Below are 21,926 nucleotides of genomic sequence, written 5' to 3' on the forward strand. Positions count from 1 at the left end.
CCGGCTCCCGCTGCCCGGCTTCCTGCCCCGGCCCCGGCTCATCTCTGCCCTCCCGCCCTCCTCCCCTGCAGCCCCCCGAGCCTCTCCCCACCAGCCCTGAGCATCCACGGGGAGGGGGCCTCCTCCTACCCCGCAGCCCAGCCCGTCCTCTTGGGGGACGCACCTCCAGGCCTGGGGGTCAGCGACAGCATCCGAGAGCTCGGGGATCCTCGCTCAGCCTTAGGACATGGAGCCCACACGAGCGAGGTGAGGGCGAGGCAGTCTCGGGCCATGAAGAGGGCCGGCGAGCGCTAAGGGGTTGGGGTTTCTCGGGCAGAAAGCTCAGCCGTCCATTCCCGCAGCGGCCGCTTTTAAGAGCCACTGGTCACCAGCTGTCGCTGAGCAGCCGGCCCCGTTCTCCGCCTTCCTGTGCGTGCCGTGGCTGACGGGGTAAAGTCGGGGTTGCCTTAAGAGGTCACTGAGAACATCCTCTGCTTGACGCAGTTTCGCACACAACCACTTCAGAGAGGGGAGCCGTCTCTCGTTTTTAAAGAGACCACTTCAGAAGAGCGAGCTACCATCTCATTCGACAGGCTTCTGACGCCTGAGCGACTCCATTGCCGTCCGCGGGCATCTGAGAGGCTTCGAGGCGCACCGCGCACCCCGTTCCTCTCGCTCGGCCCCGGCGGAGCGCGGAGCCACGTGACGGGCTGCCGCCTGGATGAGGCCTTGTCCCCCTCACACCTGTTTTCCCATTTTTTTTTAACCCACATTTCCGTGCAGTTCTCTGGGTGCCCCTTCCACCTGGGAGAAGTGAGGGGGCGCAGAACCACTGCTTTCCCCGCTCCGGGAGAGGGCACCCCGATGCCACCTCCGCCCCGTCCGGAAGGCCCCGTCTGTTCGTCACCAGGGGGTGTCCTGGCGGGGATCAGCGCTGCCTGTAGCCCGCAGCTTCTCAGAAGCGCTGTCCGTCTGTCTCTGAGACGGACGCCCCGGCAGAGGCTGTGATCCCCCGACGGTTTCCCACCTTTCCCTCCGTGCCCCACCCTCCAGCCTCCAGCGCTCAGCGGGGTTGGCAGCGCCCCGGACGTTGACCTGGGTCTGGGGGCGGCTGGCGCCCGAACCCCTCTCGGCCTCGCCTGCCTCCCCTTCCCTGCTCGGCGTGCGGTTTGCTCGCTCTGTGACTCGTCTTGATTTTCCGTCGATGAGCGGCTGGCTCCCCGCGTTCCCCGCTCTCTCCCCCTCTCTCGGCCGAAGCCGGGCGGGTCCTGTCCCCTCTTCGGAAAAGACCCGTTTCGCACACGCTCGATCTTCCGACCTTTGGGCTTCGTCCGCAGGGCGCGTGTACGTGTTCCGTGAATCCCTCGCGGCGTCTGCGGGACGCGCTTTGTTGCCGCTGCTGCTTGGAGATGAGGCCGGCAGAGGGGCATGCGGGCCAGGCTGGGCCCTGGCCCTGCCTGCCGTCCCCACGTCCCTCTGTCCGGAGGGTCCCCGGCACTCCCTCCCCTGCCGCGCGGCCCGGGCGGGGCGCCTCTCCCTTCCTGTCGTCGCTCTGACTTCTTCCCAAGGAGCCGGCGGAACGTGGCTCCCCACGGGTCTCCCTTCCCCTCCATGTCCTGACCCCTCCGTCTTTTCCTGTCGTCTCCCGCGCTAGTTACGCACTTCACTCGCTTCGTGCTGCGCGGCACAGATTAAGTGGGTCATAAACGAGCGGCCGCTGCGCGCTGATGCCGAGTCCCTTCGAAAATCGCCAGGGTGGTCTCTCAAACTCTCTCTGCGGCTTGCTGCGTGGGGTCCCCTCCCGCACAGACTTTTCTCCGCAGGCCTCTCCCCTCTCTAGGGCCCGAGTGCCACCTGGGCCCTGGGCTTGCCGGCTTCCCTGCCGTGACGGACGGCTCGGGCCCCGTAAGAGTGTCCACCCTCCAGCACTGTGTCCCAGCGCCAACCGCCAGCTACGAGCCAGCAGAGCGGTTTTCGGGTGCTTTGAACTGCGCGCCTGAAATTCACTTTTTCATAAACTTTCTCCTGGAAGGAGAAGCGGAACGACGATCTTGTCGCACAGGGCAGGGGCGCACTGGGCAGTGGCCACAGGAAGCGACGGGCCGGCCCCCAGCCCACGGCCACGCCTGCGCTGGGGGCGAGGTGGCACCCCGCGCTCGCATCCTCACCCCGAGTCTGGGGACAGCCAGAAGCCCCGCCAGGGCGAAGCACCAAGCACCCGAAGTCCATGTGCGGAGGGCTGTGGAGGCGTCGCTAACGCGGCTTGTCACCGGCACCAGGTGACCGTGCTGTCCTCTGCTCCCCTGGAGTCAGCCTGAGTTCCGTTCCCCTAAGGGACGTCGCGGTGACTCTGGCTCCCGGGCTGCAGGGACTTTGGGGACCCACCCCTGGTTTCTCTGTAATGACCCCCACGTCCTAACTCAGATGTCCCGGCTCCTAGTCCCCTTCGGTGGTTGGTGGCACACGCCCACACAGGTCCCTGTGGCCCTGGGTCCCCGAGCCCCCACTCCATGTCCCAGGTAAGTTATGAGCCTCTGGCTGTTAATGAAAAGTGCAGAGACTCATCTCGCTGGCTGCTCCAGGGGCTGGGCAAACGAGACGACACGGTCACCCCAACATTCGCTCGTCACGTGCCACCTTTGCAAATCTGTATCACATGTCTGCACCACCACGGGCTTATTTTTATTGAAACTTGACTTAATGTACATGTACGAGTTTTGAAAGTAGTAGGGTGTATGATCAGCCAGTGTCACTTGCAAGAAACAGAAGGCGATCTTAAAAATAAATGCATCCGCTACGAGGAAGCATGTGCTTCCGCGCGCCACTTTGGGAGACCCCCCTGCCACGCACAGAGCCCCCTTCTAACGGGGAGCAGGCGTTCATAAACGTGCTTGTCTTCTTGGCTCATCTACACCACACGGCTTTGGTCACCACCCTTGTCTGTCTGTATAATTAACTGTGTAGCTAAATTAAAAAAAAAAAAAGCTCATCATACCCAAAGTCTACCTGGTTTCTGAGACAGGGAAAACGTACGAGGTACGCTTCCCGGTGATGACATCAGGGTGTCCTCTGGAGCAGCCTTCCGTGACCCTGAGACCCCGGCGGGTGCCACCTCCCCGGCAGCCGACAGACACACTGTGGGTCCATCCGCCTCACTGCGGCCTGGGGGCCCTTCGTGGTGACTTTCCTTTTGTGTGTGCAAATAGGCGGCTCTCAATAGTGTAGGTTTTTTGCTTGTTTGTTTTTGTTTTTGTTTTTTAGAGAGAAAAATGAGGTAGTCCAAGAACCGTGGGCTCGTTCGCTCCTGACGACACAGCGCAACGAGGCGGGAGCTGCTCTTTGAGTCAGAAATTGATTCTGCCTGTGCCGCTGAGCTTAATGAGGACCCTGAACGTCCCTGTACCTCCGTTTCCTCAGGACGCTGAGGCCACAGCGAGCTTTCTAAGCTGGACCTGTGGCCCGAGGCTGGTGGCCGCTGGGGAGGGCGACAGGGGGGTCCCGCCCCCACGTGGACAAGGTCTGTCGAGGTCTGTGAATGTGCCCCAACTGAGGTTACCTCGTTTAATTTCTAACACCTCACATTTCTATTGGTCGAACTTCCTATTTCCAGGTAAATCTGACATTCAGGAAACAGAGATGGGACGGATAGCATAAGTGGAAGGTTTGCTCCTCCTCACCCAAAGCTCTGAAAATAAACGGCCCGGCCAGCAGAACGCAGCCGCGCGTCGCCCTGACCCCTGCGTAAGGGGACATCCCCCCGGCGCGCCAGGACAGAAGCCAGCGCCAGCGCGTGCCCAGCCGCCCCACGGCGGTTTTGCTCCACGTGCGGGTGTCAGGTCTGCGGTGCCCGTGCGTGTCTCTGTGTCAGACACGCGGTACCACCTCGCTGACCTCTAGTCTGCATCTGCCCAGCACGATGGCCGAGGGGGACAGCGACAAAATGACCCACGCCACCTGTTCACTGTCTTGGGAAGGACAGAGGGACGGAGGTCTCGCGGGAGCGGAGCCCGCGGCAGCCGCCAGGGGGGACGCCCCACTCACCTGCGCCTCTCTCGTTCTTGGAGTTCTGCTGTGCTCCCGACGTGGTGGAAAGGTCTTCGGGGACAGGCATGGGCTCGTCGCTGTCATCGGGGGTGTCGCTCACTGGAGGGCTTTCCTTCCCTGAGGAGACAAGTAGGAGCTTGAGTTCCTGGGGGCGCGGTCACCGGGGCAGGCGGGCGGGGAGGCCCGGGGCGCCGGGGCCACCCCTGGGCTGGGCATGGGAGCACCACACCGGGAGGCAGCGGCTGCACCCCACTGACGCTTCTCACAGGGACCGAGATCTGACTTCCTTTCTACAAAAGCGTATCGTTTTTATAAACGCATGTTTTTTAATAAAAGCCGCAGCAAAAAATGAGAGCACAGAGGTGCGCACACGAAAATAAAGGTTACCGCTATTAAAGTCACGCACACACGCGCACACGTGCAGTTTCTGTATCGAAGGAACCTGCCTTTCCTCGGAGTTTGCCCGGACACACGTCCATGCCAGTGGCCACGCTGCCCACGGTGGCAGGTGACGCCGCGCTGCTCAGGCTCGCAAGATCCGCTTAGACCCTGTTCCCGGTTCCGGTCTTACGCTGTCCTCATTTTTTTTTTTTTTGTTACACAGCGCTTTGCTGAAAACCCCAGCGACCAGGCTTGGCGTGTCTTCCTCACCACAGCATCGACTCCCGGAAGTTCATCGACCCCCGTTAAAGGCGTCCACTTTTTTGAGGCTCTGCATCCATTAAGCCAATTTTTTCCCTGCGAGTCGGTCCCATGGACCCCCCCGCCCCCCGAGCTGGCTCTGCCACGCCCTCACGTGAGCTGGGTGTTCCGGGCACCAGGCCCGGCACCCTGCGCAGAGAGGCTCCCTCTGGGTCTGCTCGCCTTCTTGCCTGGAAATATTTGGGCGGCTGCCTAACTCGATTCCGCTTGGTGCGGAGGGGAAGCTGGGGAAGACAGTGCGCCGGAGTCCAGGCCTCCGGGGCCCTGCTCCACCCTCGCGTGCACGGAGGGTCAGTGGACGGGATTCCTATCTTTGAAGCATGAAAATACAGGGTGATCCACACGACTGCAAAGCAGGGTCTACCAAGGGAAACGGCTTCGGAAGACGTCTTCACCCATCCCGAGTCAACAGAATGGAGCTGAGCTGAGGGCCCGGCGGGGGCCTCGCCCCAATGCCCGAATCCTGAAGCCGCAGATGGCAGGAAGGGCTCCTCTCCCTTTGAAGCTGAAACTCAAGATCTTCTATCTGCTAGACCTAACTTAACGTGAACTTAGAGACCTAAACCACGTGGGAGAAGCAGCTGGCCAGGCCCTAAGTCGATGCAAACAACATTCAGAGGCAAGCCACCGACGGGGCCGGCGGGGCCGGCCGTGCGGCTCCCCCGGACGGGACGGAGGGTCCTTTCCAGGCCTGCGAGGCGGAGCACGGCTCATTCTGGTCGTTGGACAAAACCGTGGGCAGGAGCCACGGCGACACCTCAGGGGCCCGGCCAGACGTGGGCAGGCACCCCCACGTGCGACGCGACCCTCACCGGGAGAATTTAAATCGGGTCCTGCGCCGGCGCCACGGCGATGCTTTGGGGAACAGCGCCGCATTCTCCGGCAAACTGACCCTGCCGTTAATATCCCGGCCAAGCTGGAAGGACCGTGACCGGCCTATTTTCGGAAAGAACATCATGGGGTATGTTTGGATAGCCGGTCCAAGACGGAGAGTCAACGATGGGCAAATTATAAGACTTTCCCAAGGAAAAACATAGGGCCGGAGAGAGATTCATTGGAAGTGCTCGTGTGACGCTAGAGCCTCATGGATGGGCACACGTCACAGTGCTCATCGCCCTAAATAGAAGAGCTCAAAAGTCACAAAACCTAAGTGTCTCCGTGCTATTTGTCACCTATTTCATAAACAGGGGAAACTCTGAATACGAGAGTGGAAGTGGGGTATAAGCCATCTGACTTTTTATCGTGACTGTCTAGAATAACGGTTTTCAAACTTTGAGGACTTCAGGGGGATAGTGAGAGAAATCTCTGCTTTGGGGGGGTGGTAAGAATAATCTTACACAAAACTTCAGAACATAAGACTCGTCTTCTATGTAAAGTGGGGACACCGCAGGCGGGAGGCTGGAAGATCCGAGACCTGGGCCGCTTGCTTTCTTGGAGACCCCCGAGGAAGCCCACAGAACCAACAGCTGAGCCCCCTGGCTGGCTGGGCCGAGCGTGGGGTGCACGACACCTCTCACTGACCAGCTGCCGTGACTGGCTGGGATGCTGCGAGACTGGACTTTATGAGCCCATTTTCTGCTGTGACCCATCCTGTGGTGACGGTGACACGCTCCGCGATGCTCTGGGACTCCGGATCCGGGTGGCGGGGGGACCGGGGGAGGGAGGACCACAGAGAGCCAGGGCGTGTCTCCCATGAAGGCGCGTGGTCTCTCTGCCTTGTCCAAACCCCTCGACTACTGTAAAGGAAACTGACTGGCCTTTTTACTCAAGGACAAGACCACGGACGCCTGGCCTCACCGAGGCCGCCGGGAACCACTGCGTGCCCTGGCTGGTCCGCTCCGGCCTTGACCCCGTGCCAGCGCCCCGGGCAGGGCACTCCCAGCCGGCATCTCCACCGTGCTCTGCACGAGAGAGGAGGGACCCTGAAGATGCTGCACCACCAAACGTGGGGTGCCAGCCTGCGGGACAGAGCCCGTGCCGGGGACCCCGGGTGCAGGGGGAGGGCGCCAGCCGTGGGAGCCGAGGGGGCAAGGCCGGGGCCCGCCCGTGCCCTCCCGGAGCTCGACGCAGCTCCCTCGCCTCGCTGCCCTCGGGGACGGTCCTCAAGCCCCGGAGCCTGAGCACCGGCTGCTGTGACGGCCGAGCCCGAGGCGCTCGCTCGCTCCCAGGGGGCTCGGCTTCCTGTCCGGCCGCCGGCGTCTGCGGTGGACATCCCACCGGGCGAAGCCTCCGTGACGGCAAAGGCAGCTAGCTCCGTGCGCGGGAAGCCGCCCCGCCAACCGTTTAAAACGCAAAACTGCAGAAAGGTCATAAAAGTTGCAAAGAAAAAGCGGCTAAATCAAGTGGACGGAGCCGATGCTGATACGCTGGGACTAGGAGGTGACCTCGGACGCAGTTCTGGTTTGACTGATTGTGAGGCTGATGGGGACACGGAATGAGTCACCTCTTTACAACTCTTCCAAGGGTAAAATGAGGCTAAAAAGCATGATTTCTGCTTAGCTTACAGGGTTGTTGTGGGATAAAGAAACCATAATGTGTGAACCCTGCTATGCTGAGTTTAGGGGGTTATTTTCTAAACTGCGACGTGCCGCATAACAGAAGCGCGTGTGCCACCAAGCACCCAGGACAGGCAGAGCACCCACGACAGGCAGACAGGCAGAGCACCCACGACAGGCAGAGCACCCACGACAGGCAGAGCACTCACGACAGGCAGACACAAAGAACCGCACGCAGCAAGACATCGGGCATCTAAACGAAATAATTGAGCAGATACAATATAATTTCACTTAGAAAAATGAATGGAACTTCCTACCAATTTATATTTAATTAACCTACTGCCTGCGTTGCAAATAAAGCATTACCTGTGAGAAGGGTTTTGGGCAAATTAGATGAGAAAACTGTATAATTAGCTTAGCAGCAGCAAGTAAATAATTTCTCAAGTAGACTATACTTCACCCAGCGAAGTTTTATGGTTCCTGGTCTCCCCAAAATGGGTGAGCGCAGCCGAACATGATTCCTGGGGGTGAATAAAACCTCAGAACACAGACCCTGCTCTACGGCAGAGTAAGGATGCTGGTGCTCTGGGCCGGGCCGGGCCGGGCCTACACGTGGCTCACGTCCGGCTCCCCGTGGGACTTCCGGTCACTTACTGAAATGCCCTGAGCCTCGGCTCCCCGCAAACTGAGGGTGGCACCTGTATCTTCCTCACTGGGTTCTTGGGAAGTTGAAATGGGAAGGACACAGGGGGCGTGTTTGGTAAATACGAAGCGGTCAGTCCACGTGCTTTGCTGTGACCGCCACCTCTACTGAGGCCGCAGAGTGGACGAGCCACCGCCCCCGAGCCGACTCGGGGTATCTGCAGAGAACATTTCTTGTTTCGATGTTCCAGCAAACACTAGTCGTTAGGAAAACCTCCCACATAGCTTAGGGTCACAGAAGCCAGAGGAAACCCAGCCGGCTGGCTCAAGTCCCTCAGGCTGCAGATGACACGACCATATTCCAGGGGGCAGGACGCCTGTCTCAGGTCCCAGGGGGCAGGACGCCTGTCTCAGGTCCCGTAGTCGGAGGCAGAGATGGGATGCTGATACAGATCCGTCCCTCTGACACTCTGCACTGTCCCCCAGGCTGACTCTTCCCTTAGAAACCAGAACAGAAATAATGCGCTTCCAGAATAAAAACATTCTGGAAGGACTGCCAGAGAAGAAAGCGAGAAAGAAAAATGCCTCGCTGAGAGAATGAACGAGCGGGCCCCACAGGAGAGCTTCACGGCGACTCGCTGACACTGTCCCAGGCAGCGGTGCCAGCCAGGGAGTGTTCGCTGGGCGAACGCGGGCTTTTCCCCGAGACACTGCAAACCAGGGCTCAGGCCCCGTCCGCATAAATCCCAGGGAAGAGGGGCCAGGAGGTTTGGGAAGTCAGATTTCAAGTCTTGCTCTGGCTGTCAAGCGGGCGGTCCACGTGAGTCGAGTTGACCCCTACGAAAGCGCTGACACTGGAACGTCTATGTAACCCATGAAAGGGGCCGTCTGACTTAGCAAAATCTATCTTTCCTCCTTTCCTGTCCACAGAGCATAACATCGAATGATTCGATGGGAAGAGAGGGTGATGTGGTCACGTATCCTCAGCTCTCACATCAAGAGTGTCAAGTCCTATTTGACTAAACGTGCAGCCTCTCCCCCCCATCCCCCACAGCTGCCCCTTGCCTCGATTTTAGAAGTGAAGAAGGGAAAAGGTGATGAGATCAGGTTTAACCGGCAAAGCAGCAAGAAGCAGAAACAGCGCTGTCCATGCTTCGGTGAAGATGGCCCGGCTCACTCCAGGCCCTGGTCGCCGTGCGGAATGCTCCGGGTTCACCGAAACCTGAAGGCTCGGAAGCGTTTCCTTGGCGAGATGCTCACGACGCACACTTCAGAGCAAACCTTAAATCTTCTCAACCGAAAGAGTTTCCTCTCAGGCCGTCGGAGTCCTGCGGTCCCCACTCCCGCTGCCCCTCCGCGTCCAGCACGAGCGCAGTGCCCCGTGCGGCGCCGAGGGCCAGGAGGGGAGGAGAAAATGAGGCTTTTGCTATTTTTGTTACCAAGACGTGAGATCAGATTATTGACTGTTCCTCACAGAGACCATTTCGGAGGCGCCTGCCCAGGCTCGGCTTCCAGCGTGGGCTTTGGGACCTCGGCGTAGGTCACAGAGGTCACCGCCCCTTCAGAGGCATCACCATGCAGAACAGAGGCCACCCAAGGGGCCAGGGAAGAGCAGAGACAGTCGGAGGGTCTCTTTTGCCTCAGAAACTCTTAGTGTCCTGGTGTTTTGTTTTGTTTTGTTTTGTTTGTTTGTTTGTGACATGCTAGTCACCTCCAGCTCAGTGCATCCCCTCCCCTGGGCTTCACTGCCCAGTGTCACCAGGCCCCGCCAGGCTGCAGGGGTGGCTCCTCGGAGCCAAAGCTTTCTGTGTCGCGTACACAGAGTCGGTTGCAATGGGGCTTCTTTCTCTTTGGGAAACAGAGCATGTGCTTAAGCGACGTGAGTTCGGGTGTGCTGCAGGTGGATGGTGACAGACAACCAGAGTCCCACCTCTCCCTCCGCGAGCCCCCTCCTTCCGGCACCAGTCTTGGAGCGGAGGTGCGGGCTCAGTAAACACTGCCCCAGCATCCTCCCAGGGGGCCGGGCAGGGCTGTGGAGAGCGTGTGCAGCTTGTTTCCGTGTCACGGAATGGGGGTGCCGTCTGCGTGCCTTTGCACGCTGGCCCCGGCCTCGGCCCCCAGTGTCGGGGCTGCAGTGACGTCGGCCCCGGCCTCGGCCTCCGTGCGTCTCTCGAGGACACGCCGTCCACCCCTGTAGCCCGCAGAGGTTCTCGCACCCACCGGCTGTGCGTCAGGCGCCACGTGCCGCCACGTGCCACCGGGGGAAGGCTAACCTTTGGGTTGTTCTCTGCAGCCGAGACTCGAAGTCCACACTCTCTAAGTGACAGGTGCGGCTGGCAGAGGAGGAGGAAGGTGACTGGCTTGCAACAGGCCCACCTCTGGCTGGGCGGGCCGGATGCCCCTCTCCTGCATGTCCCCAGAGCGGCCACCATGCAGAGCGGCCTCGCCTCCCAGGACTGACCACCCCTCTCCCGGGCCCCCAAGGTGGGAGGAGTGGCGTCCAGCGGGACCGGAGAAGCGTGTGGTGAGGGGAGCACCATCCTACACGCTTCGCAGATGCTCCGGATGGAGCCCGAGGACGCTTTCCAAGCCACTCCCCTAACATCCGTCCCCCACCCCTCCCTTTAAACGTCATCGCCGGCCTGTGTCTGGGGTCTGGAGGAGACCAAGCGGCCCCGGCCCCGGGAGCTGCCAGGCTCTGATCCTCTCCAAGTCACTCTCAGACTCAACACCGAAGCTCAGTTTCACGTGGAGAGTCCTCCGTCAGGTCCTCCAGGCAGGAAGACGTCCAAGCGGTGACGCTCGGCACTGACGCAGACCTCACCGGCCTTTCCTGAGGCACGGCAGCCCCCACCCCACCGGGAACACAGCCTCGGCGTGCAGCACGGGGCGGGCAGGCCTCACGGCGCCCGCAGCGGACCTCACGAGGCTCTCACCTGAAACTTGGGACATGTCTTGACTCTCATCAGCGTCCATTGTCCTCAGGTTATCTGAGAAAGAGAGGAAGGGGTTTCAGTTTAAAGTGAAGACGAATAAAATCTGGGACTGAGCGTGATAAAGCAGCCCCGTGTGGAGCCGCCGGGTGACCTCGCAAAAATAATGCCTTTTCCTCCTCACATACTTGCTGGAGTATCACACTGGCGCAGACCTTGATCCTTTAAAAAACGGCATTACAAAGATTTATAAAAATATCATTACCAGCACAGGAGGACCAAATTTGTTATTTATTGTTAATTTCCTACTGCATAATAACCCAAAATGCAAACTGACTGCAACAAAATTAAGCAGAAAATTAAATGGCCCTGGGTCATTGTAGGCACAGAACTCATTCTCTTGGCTGATCTGCAGCTCTGTTCTTTCTAATTTACTGAGCATGCATCGATGAACCTTGAGTCAGCTTGGTGACACGCGTACAATCAGCAATCAAAAAACGAAGCAATTTGCTGAAGAATGTCTCATTTACCCAGGCAGGCTGCATATCTGAGCAGCTCGCACACTCCCGCCATCAATAATGAATGCACCTCCGGGCCGGCAGATGGGCCAGGCGGGCGCTTCCGTCTCTGTCCCCACTCTCCGGGCCCTGGCCTGGGAGCCGCCACGCCCTCCGCGGGAGCAGCGAAGCCACGGCAGAGGGAGCGCAGGCCTGCGCAGGGCCCGAGCCTCCTGGCTTTGCTGACGGATGGCGGGAAGAGCCGCCCTCGGCAGCCCGAACGTCCGCCCTGCCGGCTGCACGGCCAGCCACCACCGACGCCAGGGAGGGGACGGGAGGCAGGTGTGCTGTGTTCGCCCTCGGGGTCCCGACCTGCCCCTGGGAGGTCGCAGGTGACCCGGGGGGTGACGGCCAAAGGCGTCCTCAACAGTCCCGCCCACTCCTGCTCCGCTGGACAGCCCACGCGAGACGCCCGTCTGACCAGCACCCGGGGCTGCTGGTGGAATGCCGGCCAGGTCCCTTTTCTCTGGAAGGGGCACCTCCGTGTCTTGGGTTCAGATATGTGGGCCTGAGCTGTGTATCCTGCTTCCAACAGAGACCTGGGCACAGAGGGGGAGTTCAGGGGACCTTACTGCCTCCCGTCGGCGGGCAGGTGTGCAGGCAGAGGCCATGCAGGCACTCACGGTGCACATGGAAGACATATTTCCAATTTTGGTCATATCAGTACTTTTCATGAAAGAGGCAGGAGTGACGGTCACTTATTCTGGATGGGGGAGGGGTTTTCACCTATTTCTCAAAGCCTGACAGGTGACATGAGTTTCCAAGACTGTGTGTGGCTCAGAGAGGCACAGCTGGTGACCACGGAAAGGAAAAGGCTCACAGCCCACAAGTGCTTCAGCCCCAAGACCGAGGGGCCACGGCAACCAGAGCCACACAGACCAGCCTCGGGAGCAAGCAGGTGACCAGCTCCAAGGTCACCACACAGCACCGTGTCCACGGCCTCACACGCTTACCCTGCAATGAAGGCAAATGCTCTGATTCTTCCCAAACTGTCAGAACAACGATAAACAAGACAGACTCAAGTGAGGAAAATCTTTGTAATCACCGCACAGAACTAACACGAGATTCGGTTTTCCGGCCACGAGCACAGTGCTTTACTGTGACTTGTCACAACCCGGTTCTTAAACGTCCCTCTACCAATTGACGAGACAGGCGGTGGCAGCTGAGTTTTCGTGTGACAAACATGACTCTGACACAACGCTTTCATAACGCTGTCTCTGAGTTTTTTTGCTGTATGATACATTTTTTACTACTTTTTTTTTTTTTTAATAAAGGCAGGAAAAGGCCATAACATCCGCCACTTAGGACTGCTAGATTGCCCACGCGTGTGTAAGCGTGGACACACGCAGAGCTCTTCAGGAAGACAGGACAGTAAACGTACTCCGGTAGCATACACCGTTGTAACCGTCCGCCACCGCACGCGGGATGCTTCCCCCGCTACAGACACACGTCGACGCCTGTCTTCCTGGCCACATGCTGCAGGCTGCAGGACTCAGATTAAGCAGTTCCCTGCACACAAATTATTTCCACTTAAAAGGAAAAAAAAGTCTCCGAGGTCCAGGCGATGGCTCTCCCCACACGTGCCACCAGCCTTTGGGGGACCCTCGGGCCTGCTGTCGGGGCAGAAGCCATCAGTCTCAAGGTGATGTCAAGTTCCCCTTCACGCACCGGTCCACCCAGGCAGGGTGGTGAAATGCGTCACAATGGAGAAAGCTGCTTTGCTGTGCCCGCGGCTGGCGCCAAGGCCGGGCTCTGCTTGGCGGGAAAGGCCTCGCCCTGAGCCGTCATCTCCCACTGGGTCCCGTGGGTCCCTGGGGAGTTTGGGTGGGGGCACCTTCCTGGAACAGCCCTGCCGGAGCAGCATCCGTACACACAGGACAGTGGGTGCGTCACAGAGCCAACCACACTCAGCCTCATCCTTCACACGGGATTAGGTCATCAGCGTCACTTAGATCACCACACACAACGCTCCACCAGCCCGCTCGGACTCCGGGCCGTGGCCTGGGCATGTGGCCGAGAGGGTCCCCTTGCTGGGACTGGGGGCTGGCTGTCCCCTCTGCTCTGGCCCCTGTGGTCTGGCGTTCTGAACCCCTGAGGAGGAGGGCAGGCGCTTCCAGCCCGTGCCTGGCCCTGCGAACCCGTTGGCCTGTCTCGTCTGACGTCACACAGTGGTGACTCCACAAGCTCCCTCAAACTTCCCCAAACTCCAAATTTGCATCTCTTGGGATGAAAAAAATAGTGACTTATTTTTGTAAAAGTGACTCTGCTTTCAGGCGAAGACCAGAGGGACTAATCCGACAGTGGAGGACGGTTTGAGGCAGCGTCTGCCCCTGTGAGGCCAAGCTGCAGGCAGCCCCGGGGGCTCGGGGGGCGGCGAAGCCCCTGCCCCGCCCCGTGCATGCTCTCGGGCCGGGCTCGCCCAGCCCGCTCCACCCCTGCAAAAGCAGGGCCAGCGCCAAGGAGAAAACTGGCTCCGACTCCACAGGGCCTCGCCAAGCAGGAGCCGACAGTCAGGGGAAGAGCTCGTCACAAAACAGCTGGTTTTCGCCAACCTTCACCTACACGAGGCCGAGACCAGCGGCCCGGTGAAGGAGGGCGGCCGAGGCGCTCGTTACGTCACAGAAACACCCTGCGATTTTCTGCTCTGCATGGAAAACCCGAACAATCACAGGCCAGAGCCCAGTCCACGGATGGTGGAAAACACAGCGACAGCAGAGTCACCGTCGCCCGCGCGGGTCGATCACCGTGAACGCTCGGTCTCTCCAGAGGGAGCGGTTCTGGATCGCGCACCAGGTGCCAGACGCGGAGATGAGCACGGCCGGCCTGCGGGGCTGTGGCCGGCGTGCGGGGCTGTGGCCGGCTGTCTGTCCCGGAGAACACAGCCTGCTGTCTGTCGTCACCGCCGCCCTCCTCTCCTCTTGATCGGGGTGGGAGTGGGGGGGTCACTGCTCTGGAGTCTACGGTCTCTCTGTCCTTCCCTGTGCCCGCACCGCCCCCCTGCCCCCCGCCCCGTGTCCCTGTCTCTCTCTCTGGTCCTTCTGATCAAACGGGGTCCACCAGGACTTCCTGGTTTCGGCTCAGTGGAGGTGGCATATCCATGACTTTAGGGACGAGGGGACGTTAAAGATGAAGCAAGGCGTGAGAAGGAGAGCACAGCAGGCCCACAGCCCGGCCGGTCCCCAGCAGCCACGGCAGGGGACTTGGACTCCCGGCCCACGTGGACCCTCCAGAGGGGCTTCTCTCAGGGAGAGGGAGACCTTTTGGGAACAGCCTCCCCGACCTGCCTTTCTTCCCTCCTTCCACACTCAGGAAGGACAGGAACCTGGCCATGTCTGGGAGAAGCAGCCACCTACCCTGGGCAGTGGCCTCGGAGGGAGGAGCCCAGTGGGTCTGCGGGAGGAGTGTCCCCACCACTCTCCTTTCTGCCTGTGGGGGAGCAAGTGGCCTGAACAGCTCTAAGAGCCAATCAGCCACGAGGGCAGCCGGGGGCCGGGCTGGTGGCCGTCCTCAGAGCCACCCCCACCCCCTCAAAAGCACCTCTGTCCCCAGGATCTGCTCTGAAACACGGCGGCTCTCCCATAATCCTGAAAGGTGAGTCGGGATCGATGAAGTCAGAAGCAAAGATGCCTGTCGACAACCACGGCCGCCCAGGCCACGAAGAGCCGCGACCGGGCACAGGACGGTGACAGACACATTCACCGGGGCAGGCGGCACCGCGGCGAGCTCGAAACTGACTCCCCTGAGGAGCAAGTGGCTGCGCTATCTGCTTTCCCCAAAAAACACAAAGGCCACGTACAGCACGATGACTACACGGCGGTAATGAAGCCGTGAAGAGAGTAAAAGTTTCTTCACAAAAAAAAAAATGTGTTTGTCACTGTGAGGTGGGGGATGGTAACTAGACTGATTGTGATGGTCATTCTGCAATGTACATAAATATCAAATCATTATGTTGTACACTGAAAACTAATATAATGTTATATGTCAATCACACCTCAACAAGAAGGCAAAAAAAAAAAGATATAAACAAACAAGCAGATTAAAAAATACAAATGCCTTCCCCTCCCCTGAGACTGTCCAGTAACATCTCACGACGTTTCTCAGGCACCTTATGTGTGTCAGAAAGGCCTGGCGGAGGAAAGGGCGCTGGTGCTAGGTGGTTTTAAAGAGCCTACTACGCGCCTGGCATTGAACGGGCAGCCTGCCGAGACCTCAGTCTGGCACGGTGCCCAACGTAGACCTAGCATTCGATACGCGTTTGCTCAATACGTGTGCTTAATCCTCACAATTAAAACTTGTCATTATTAGCATTATTCATAATCCACATTGTTTCCATTTTACAGGTGAGAACAGTCAGGCGGATGTGGGAGGGACCTGCCCAGGGCGAACACCGACGCAGCCGGCGGGGTTGGGAGCGGAGCCCATGAGCCCCGGATGGCGATGCCTTTTCCCGCAACGCCTCCTGCCCAACAGGACTTCCCAGCCCAGCGTCCTGGTCCCGAATGTCAGATGTATAAAGGGACCTGCATCTTAACAGGAAATAAGCACGTTCTTTGTAATAGCCCACAATGAAGCAAACTTCAGCCCCAAACTTCTACAATATAGTTAAATTCTGGTATTTGGACAAATGCACAGTTGATTTTTTTTCCCTCCATGACAAGAGAAGTTGCATTACAGTTACATTTGGGCAACTTCCCTATACACTCAGTGACACTTGTTTTGAAGGGGGCGGGTACATAGGGGGAAGGGACGTGGGCCAAGCCTATAGCCTATTTTAAATGCCTTAGGTCACAAACCTCTTTAATAAAACCCATTACTCCTGCTGAGAGAAAGTCCTTTCATTTTCCGATTAGTAGATTTTATTTGTGCAAACGGATCCTGTCACCGTGAGTGACGCTGTATCTTCAAAGAAGAAACGGAGAGCAAGCCGAGCAATCTGCAAGGTCTTTGTGTCGGGCGGAGGGGACCTTACAGGTTTTCCTGGATGATTTGACAAAACAGGTCAGGAGAACGTAAAAACTTCTGGGCATTCTTATTTCATTTCTGATTCTTTTCCGTTTTCAAAAATTAGCTGCCAATCCGCCCAGGTTCGCGGTTATTCCCCAGCGTGCTGCCGGAACCGACAACAATGGGAGACCGGATTCGAACAGGACGGCAGGGACTGCAACCTGGCATTCGCCCCGGCCCCCCCACTTCTGAGCCGAGCCCCAGAAAATGCCTCCACCGGCCCGTTCTGCTGAGAAGCAGCGTTTCGAGGGCAAATTAGCTCAGATGTGCAATTCTGTCCTCACATTTCTTCCTACGGGCAGGAACTGATATGCAAAAGAGGAAGGGTTAGAGGGAAGACGGGCCCTTTTCAGAAGCCAGCGGACAGCCATGCTGTGTGAAAGCCCTCTGAGCAAGGGCGTCTGACACGGACGGGAAAGAAGCTCGCGAATATCGTCAAAGGCGGCGATGGAGCCGCCTGCCTCAGAGCCAGCTTAGGAGAGAGAGCCGTGAGCTATCACATGACCTATCTTTCTTAAAAACAGACAAAACGGAGTTGGAGACGCATCTGCTCTCAGGGCAGGCGCAGGGCTGGGCGCGGAGCTGCACCCCGCCCGTGCCCGTCCGGCCCTCTCCCCTCTCCCGGGTGTGGGCGCCTCTCCCGCGGGGGAAGCCGCTTCCTGGTGAGGCCCCGCTGCACCCCTGGCTCTCAAACCGCTCACGGCGGCTGCCGTTCACACAGCGACCGCGCTCGAAATGGACAGATGCCGCCGTGGGACTTTTCCTGACTCCGACTGTCGTGCAGGCCACTTCCTAAGCGGCTCCCTCAAATATAAAGGGCCTTTCACACTTCCCTGCTTAAGTAAAAGATTTAAGTTTGGAATCATTTTCTTCTGCCCTCCCACTGATTTTAGGACACCTTCGGGGTGCGCGGCCAGTAACTGTGCAACAGACATGAGACCGACATCTTAAACATTTATAAAAACTGCCCCCCAAATAACGATTTCCATAGAGATGCCCCAAAATGACGTCTTGTTATCTGTTATTATAGACGATAAATTACAGGTAGGACCAAGGAAGCTCAGGAACAATTCTATGTTCTTATTATTTGGGGTGCTTTTTTTTTTTTCATTTAAAAAATAAATACAAAGTAACAATATTTAACTAAGTTCTTTTACTCAGGAGGCAATCTGCTGTCACAAAGACCACAGTATCTACAGTATCTTGCCTGCCTGCTTAGCAGAGGACTTATCTCAAAGCACCAGCAGAGCATTTCATGTGCCTATGTCAAAACTCAAAATTCAACCTGAACCTGCTAGAAAAATCTACTGGTATACCCTTAACGTTCCCAAAAGTTCATCTGTTAGCCTAGGGTTTCTACAAGACCATTTGACTTCTATTTAAAGAAGCGTTTGCAGAAGTTTCTTTGGCGAAAGCTCAGTTTTATTTAGACCTAAGGAAGTAAAATTATGCAAATCCTCACAGGAATCTCGAGCTGTTTACAAATCCATAGGTGAGTGTTTATTAACAATAAGTGAAAAGCCATAATCGCTTCGCCCACTGAGGACGTTGTCCTAGGGCCCTGCAAATTTCTTTTCATTTTATCTCCATAAAAGTCTCCACTGTCCAGCTGCTGGTGAGACAAGATTTATACATCTAGATGCAAACACAGAGAGACAACGTATTCTCCAGCTAATGCCTCAAGGAGCTGCTTGTCACTCTCTGCAATAGGAAAGGCTGCTTGGCCCACCCTCTGGTGTGAGCCGTTTCCTCTCAGCTCCAGAAAGAAAGGGGTGCCGGCCTCCAGTCTCCCCGACTGCCTCTGAGCTAAGGCCACATGGTTTCTGGCCTGATGGGAGGTGCTCCCTAGGGGCCTGCTTTCTGAGCTGAGTTCCTTCATGACATCCACAAAACTAACAGCTGTAATCGGTGAAAATGAGGTAACTTTTTAAAAATTTATCTTACAAATAATCTGTGTTCACATTTGAAACTGTATTCACACTGTACGGAATCCAGATTCAAAAAGGAGATCCCTAAATTCTAGTTCGATTGTTTAGCAGCTGTAGGGCGCTTCACCTCGCTCACCCCAACGGCAGAGGGTTCAGCTGAAGCCAACCGACTCTGCATGTGAGAGGGCAGAGGGACAATCGGGGTATCATCAGCCTCCCGGTCATTTGGCAACGGCCACTGCCATGGGTAAGAAACCAAATAGCCACAGGAAAAAAATACCAATCGATGTTCTGATTGGCTCTGTAGCTGAATCAAATCAGCAAGAAAAGCTCTAGATTTCATTTTATTCTGTGGGAGACAGGGAGCTCGGCACCCGCCCAAACCTCCAAGTGTCCTGACTGAGGAGACAGCCCAGCCCCGTGGGGCACAGAGCGAGGGCCACGTGAACCGGATGCCCAGTGGGGATCAGGCCCAACCTAGACTCCTGGGGGCCATCCCGCACCTCACAACCTGCAGTCTGCACTGTCCCCACGCAAACCCCCGGGGGCGGCCTCAGCGAACCCTCACAGAAGCTCACGATTTCCTCATTTGCAGGCAGCAGATATCGGCCTGTCTTTGCGTACATCCTGGCAGCAAACGCTCTCGTCCCACACAGCCAGCTTTTCCTGCCGCCCTTAAATACGTTCAAGTAATTTTCAATGTTTTACTTTAATTTTTCCTTAAACAAATTATTTTACTTTTACAAAAGCCTTGTCTGCTCTGAATTAAACCGAAAACTTCTATTCAGGGAGACGTATGCAGCCCCAGGCAGAAGCGGGCAATACACATAGAAAAGCACTAAAAATTTCCAAGTCATTTCTACATGGTCATTAATTCCTTATCTCTAACTACCCGAGATCAGCAGTGTGATTTTAATTGAATGAAGTAAAATGCCCGATCTATCGATATGTTTTCACTGCGGATCTCTTTGGATATCACTTTAATTTTCTGCCGGACACAAAACCCGGTGTGGGGCAGGAGGGAAAGGTCGTCTTTTCAGGCTAAAAGTGGGGCTTGCGCCAGGGGCCGCTGGCCGGCTCTGGATCCCAGTAAAAGCGCATTTCGGGGTGACCCGCGAGCTGGTGAAAGGCCGACGGCTCATTTTCATTTCTCCTCAAGACTCTACAACATTTTCCTATTCACTCTAGGGCGGGATCTTTTCTGCCATTTCACCTGCTTCATGTTTGACAGTACACATCTGATTTAGCCACAAATAAATTTCCAAATAAATCTCCAAATAAATAAATTTCCAAATAAATTTCCAAATAAATCTATACCCGTCGTGGGGCTCCTGGGTTTAAGCCTGGACTCTAGTCCACCCCAGACTGTTCATTATAAAACGGTTTCAAACTAGCAGAAGATGCTTCAGTGTGGCGTGTAGGCCGTGAGCTCAGAGATGAAGCATGGACATCCATCTCGGTGTGTACGAGGACCTTTAAAAGCGAGTCACGCTGTTCTCGGTTGGCTCCATCATCTCTGTGAAGCCCCATATGTGCAGAGAAGAGCGGGGTAGGGAGGGAGGGAAGGGGGCAGGCACGAGGCCGGCTCCCCCTTCTCCTCCACCTGCTCGCGTCACCCCCACAAGTCCGGCCCTCACTGTCCATCACAGGCAGCTTTGGGCGCGAAAATGGCAGGAAGGGAGTCGGATTTCCTGCAGCGGAGAGCTGATTGCCGACGAAAAAGCAATCATGGCACCCCTGCGTGGGACACCAGGAAGAGGCCACCCCGGGAACTGGGACCCGCTCGGAGACGCTCGCTGGGCCGCGGCCCCGAGCCAGGAGCTCCCAGAGGTGGGGTGCGGGACCCCACAAAGCCCAGCACACAAGCGGGGCCCAAGGATGCTCTCCACCCCCCCGACGGCCCGGGAGCCACAGCTCCGGCGCCCGCCGCCCGTCCACGCAGCCCTGAACCCGGGCACTCACCAGTGGGCCCGCCGGAGGCCGAGGGGGGCGCCTTTCCCACACCGATCCCGGCTCTGAGGACGGGGCCCTTCCAACCTGGGCCGCACGAGTCCCCTGCACCCGCCACCTGGGAGGCCCCGTCTGCCCTGGCGGCGGCCTCTCCCCCACTGCCACCTTCGCACTCCACTGGGGCGGGGAGAAAGGTGGGACCATTCGCCAAATATGCAAAAAAGGAGGGAAGAGACCGTCTCTCAGGAAAACGCGGCAGGGAGGGGGCCGCTTCCTGTCCTGGCCCAACTGGGCTCGGAGATTACGCGTGTCTCACTGGCCCGGCCTGTGGTGGAACAGGGAAGCCTCTCAGTCAACAGGAATTGCGAGTTCCCCAAAGGCAAAGGGAGACATGGGTGAGGGAAATGGGGCCAGGCCTGCGGCGGGGACGCAGGTGGCCCCAGGCCCGGGTCTCTGGCCCTACACCGTTTTTATCACTTTGCCACTCAAAGGGTCCCTGCGGGCGCCTGTGACACCCGCCCACTCGTCACAGAAAGGTATGCGAAGCAAAGAAAAGGCACCGGGCCGGGTAGGCCTCAGCCGGTCTCCTTCTGGCCCGTCTCCGAGGGGACCGCCGGTGCCACACCCCGCGGGGTGGGCCCTGCCACCTCTCCACTCAGACGCGGCCTGCGCAGCTGCTTCTGTTGGCTGTTTCGCTTCGCTCTTGATATTTTCATAATGCCCGAATATCAGCAAACGTTAAAAAAAACCACGTCGAACACAAGCTATTAAAGCAGCATGGACAGTTGAAGGACATGGACGTATGTCACAGATGATAACCTCAGTGCAAAGTCACTCACTAAGCCGCAAAGAGCAACGTGGACTCCACGGGTCTACACGGAGAAGCGCATGTGAGCGGCTCGCCGATGCCACGGTGGAAGCCGTCTGCTCTGAGCTTAGCAGAAGCCCCGGGAAACCCACCCCCTGCCCCCTCCGCCTCTGAATTTTAAACGTGCGTATGAGGCTGGTCCCCTGCAAGTCGGCCTTCCTCAGACCTGGATCCCACGAGCACATGTGCCTGCTCTGAGCAAAATACAGCGCTCTGTCTCAAGGCGTAACCCGTATCGACAGCACTCCCCTCGCAAGCCTCAGAGGAGGGCTCACTTGTCACTTTTACATCTCATGTTTGCAGAAACGCAGCGACATCACACACACGCCCGAGGGCTCAGCACACACAGACGTGGGGACACCAGACAGGGGCCGGTGTTAATGGCCACGGCAGGAGGTACAGGGTCTCGCGCCAGAAGCCAGAGTCACAGTGCCCCAAAGAGCTTTCTTTCAGTCTTAGAAATGGCAAGGATTATGGAGGGTCTGCTCTCTGTGAGCTGAACCCACTAACATGAGTCTCCCTTGGAATAAGGAACCAAAAGTCAACACTATTTCACAGTGAGATTATTTCATAATTATAAAGACTAGAAGAGAAAAAAAAAATCCCAAAACGCCACTAAATGGTGCTATCCTGGACAAATACTGCGTTAACTACATGTACAGGCATTAGGCAGACATCAAAGATGCTCAATCATTTATGCCTAAACTCACACTACAAAATAATCCATCTTGTTTCAGTAGAATGTAAAAAAACGAACAGGAAAACAAACAGAAGGGGTTTTATTCCTCAGGTCGGGTCTGTTAGGTGTTAAACCTCTTTCCCAC

At 57.3% G+C, this 21,926-nt stretch overlaps 1 protein-coding gene across 1 annotated transcript in view; it reads right to left on the minus strand.

The window, feature by feature from the left end:
* Positions 1–20,376, minus strand: part of IKZF1 (IKAROS family zinc finger 1) — an 80,537-nt gene extending 60,161 nt beyond the window's left edge. The window contains exons 1-3 of the mRNA XM_015589420.1: positions 20,247–20,376; positions 10,799–10,852; positions 4,021–4,140 (exon numbers count right to left, since the gene is read on the minus strand). Coding sequence (XP_015444906.1) covers positions 4,021–4,140; positions 10,799–10,838 — 160 coding nt within the window. The 5' untranslated portion in view covers positions 10,839–10,852; positions 20,247–20,376. The remainder of the gene's footprint in view (positions 1–4,020; positions 4,141–10,798; positions 10,853–20,246) is intronic.
* Between the last annotated feature and the right edge of the window lie 1,550 nt (positions 20,377–21,926).

This window comes from Pteropus alecto, unplaced genomic scaffold, assembly GCF_000325575.1.
Source record: "Pteropus alecto unplaced genomic scaffold, ASM32557v1 scaffold21, whole genome shotgun sequence".
NCBI classification, from domain to species: Eukaryota; Metazoa; Chordata; class Mammalia; order Chiroptera; family Pteropodidae; genus Pteropus; species Pteropus alecto.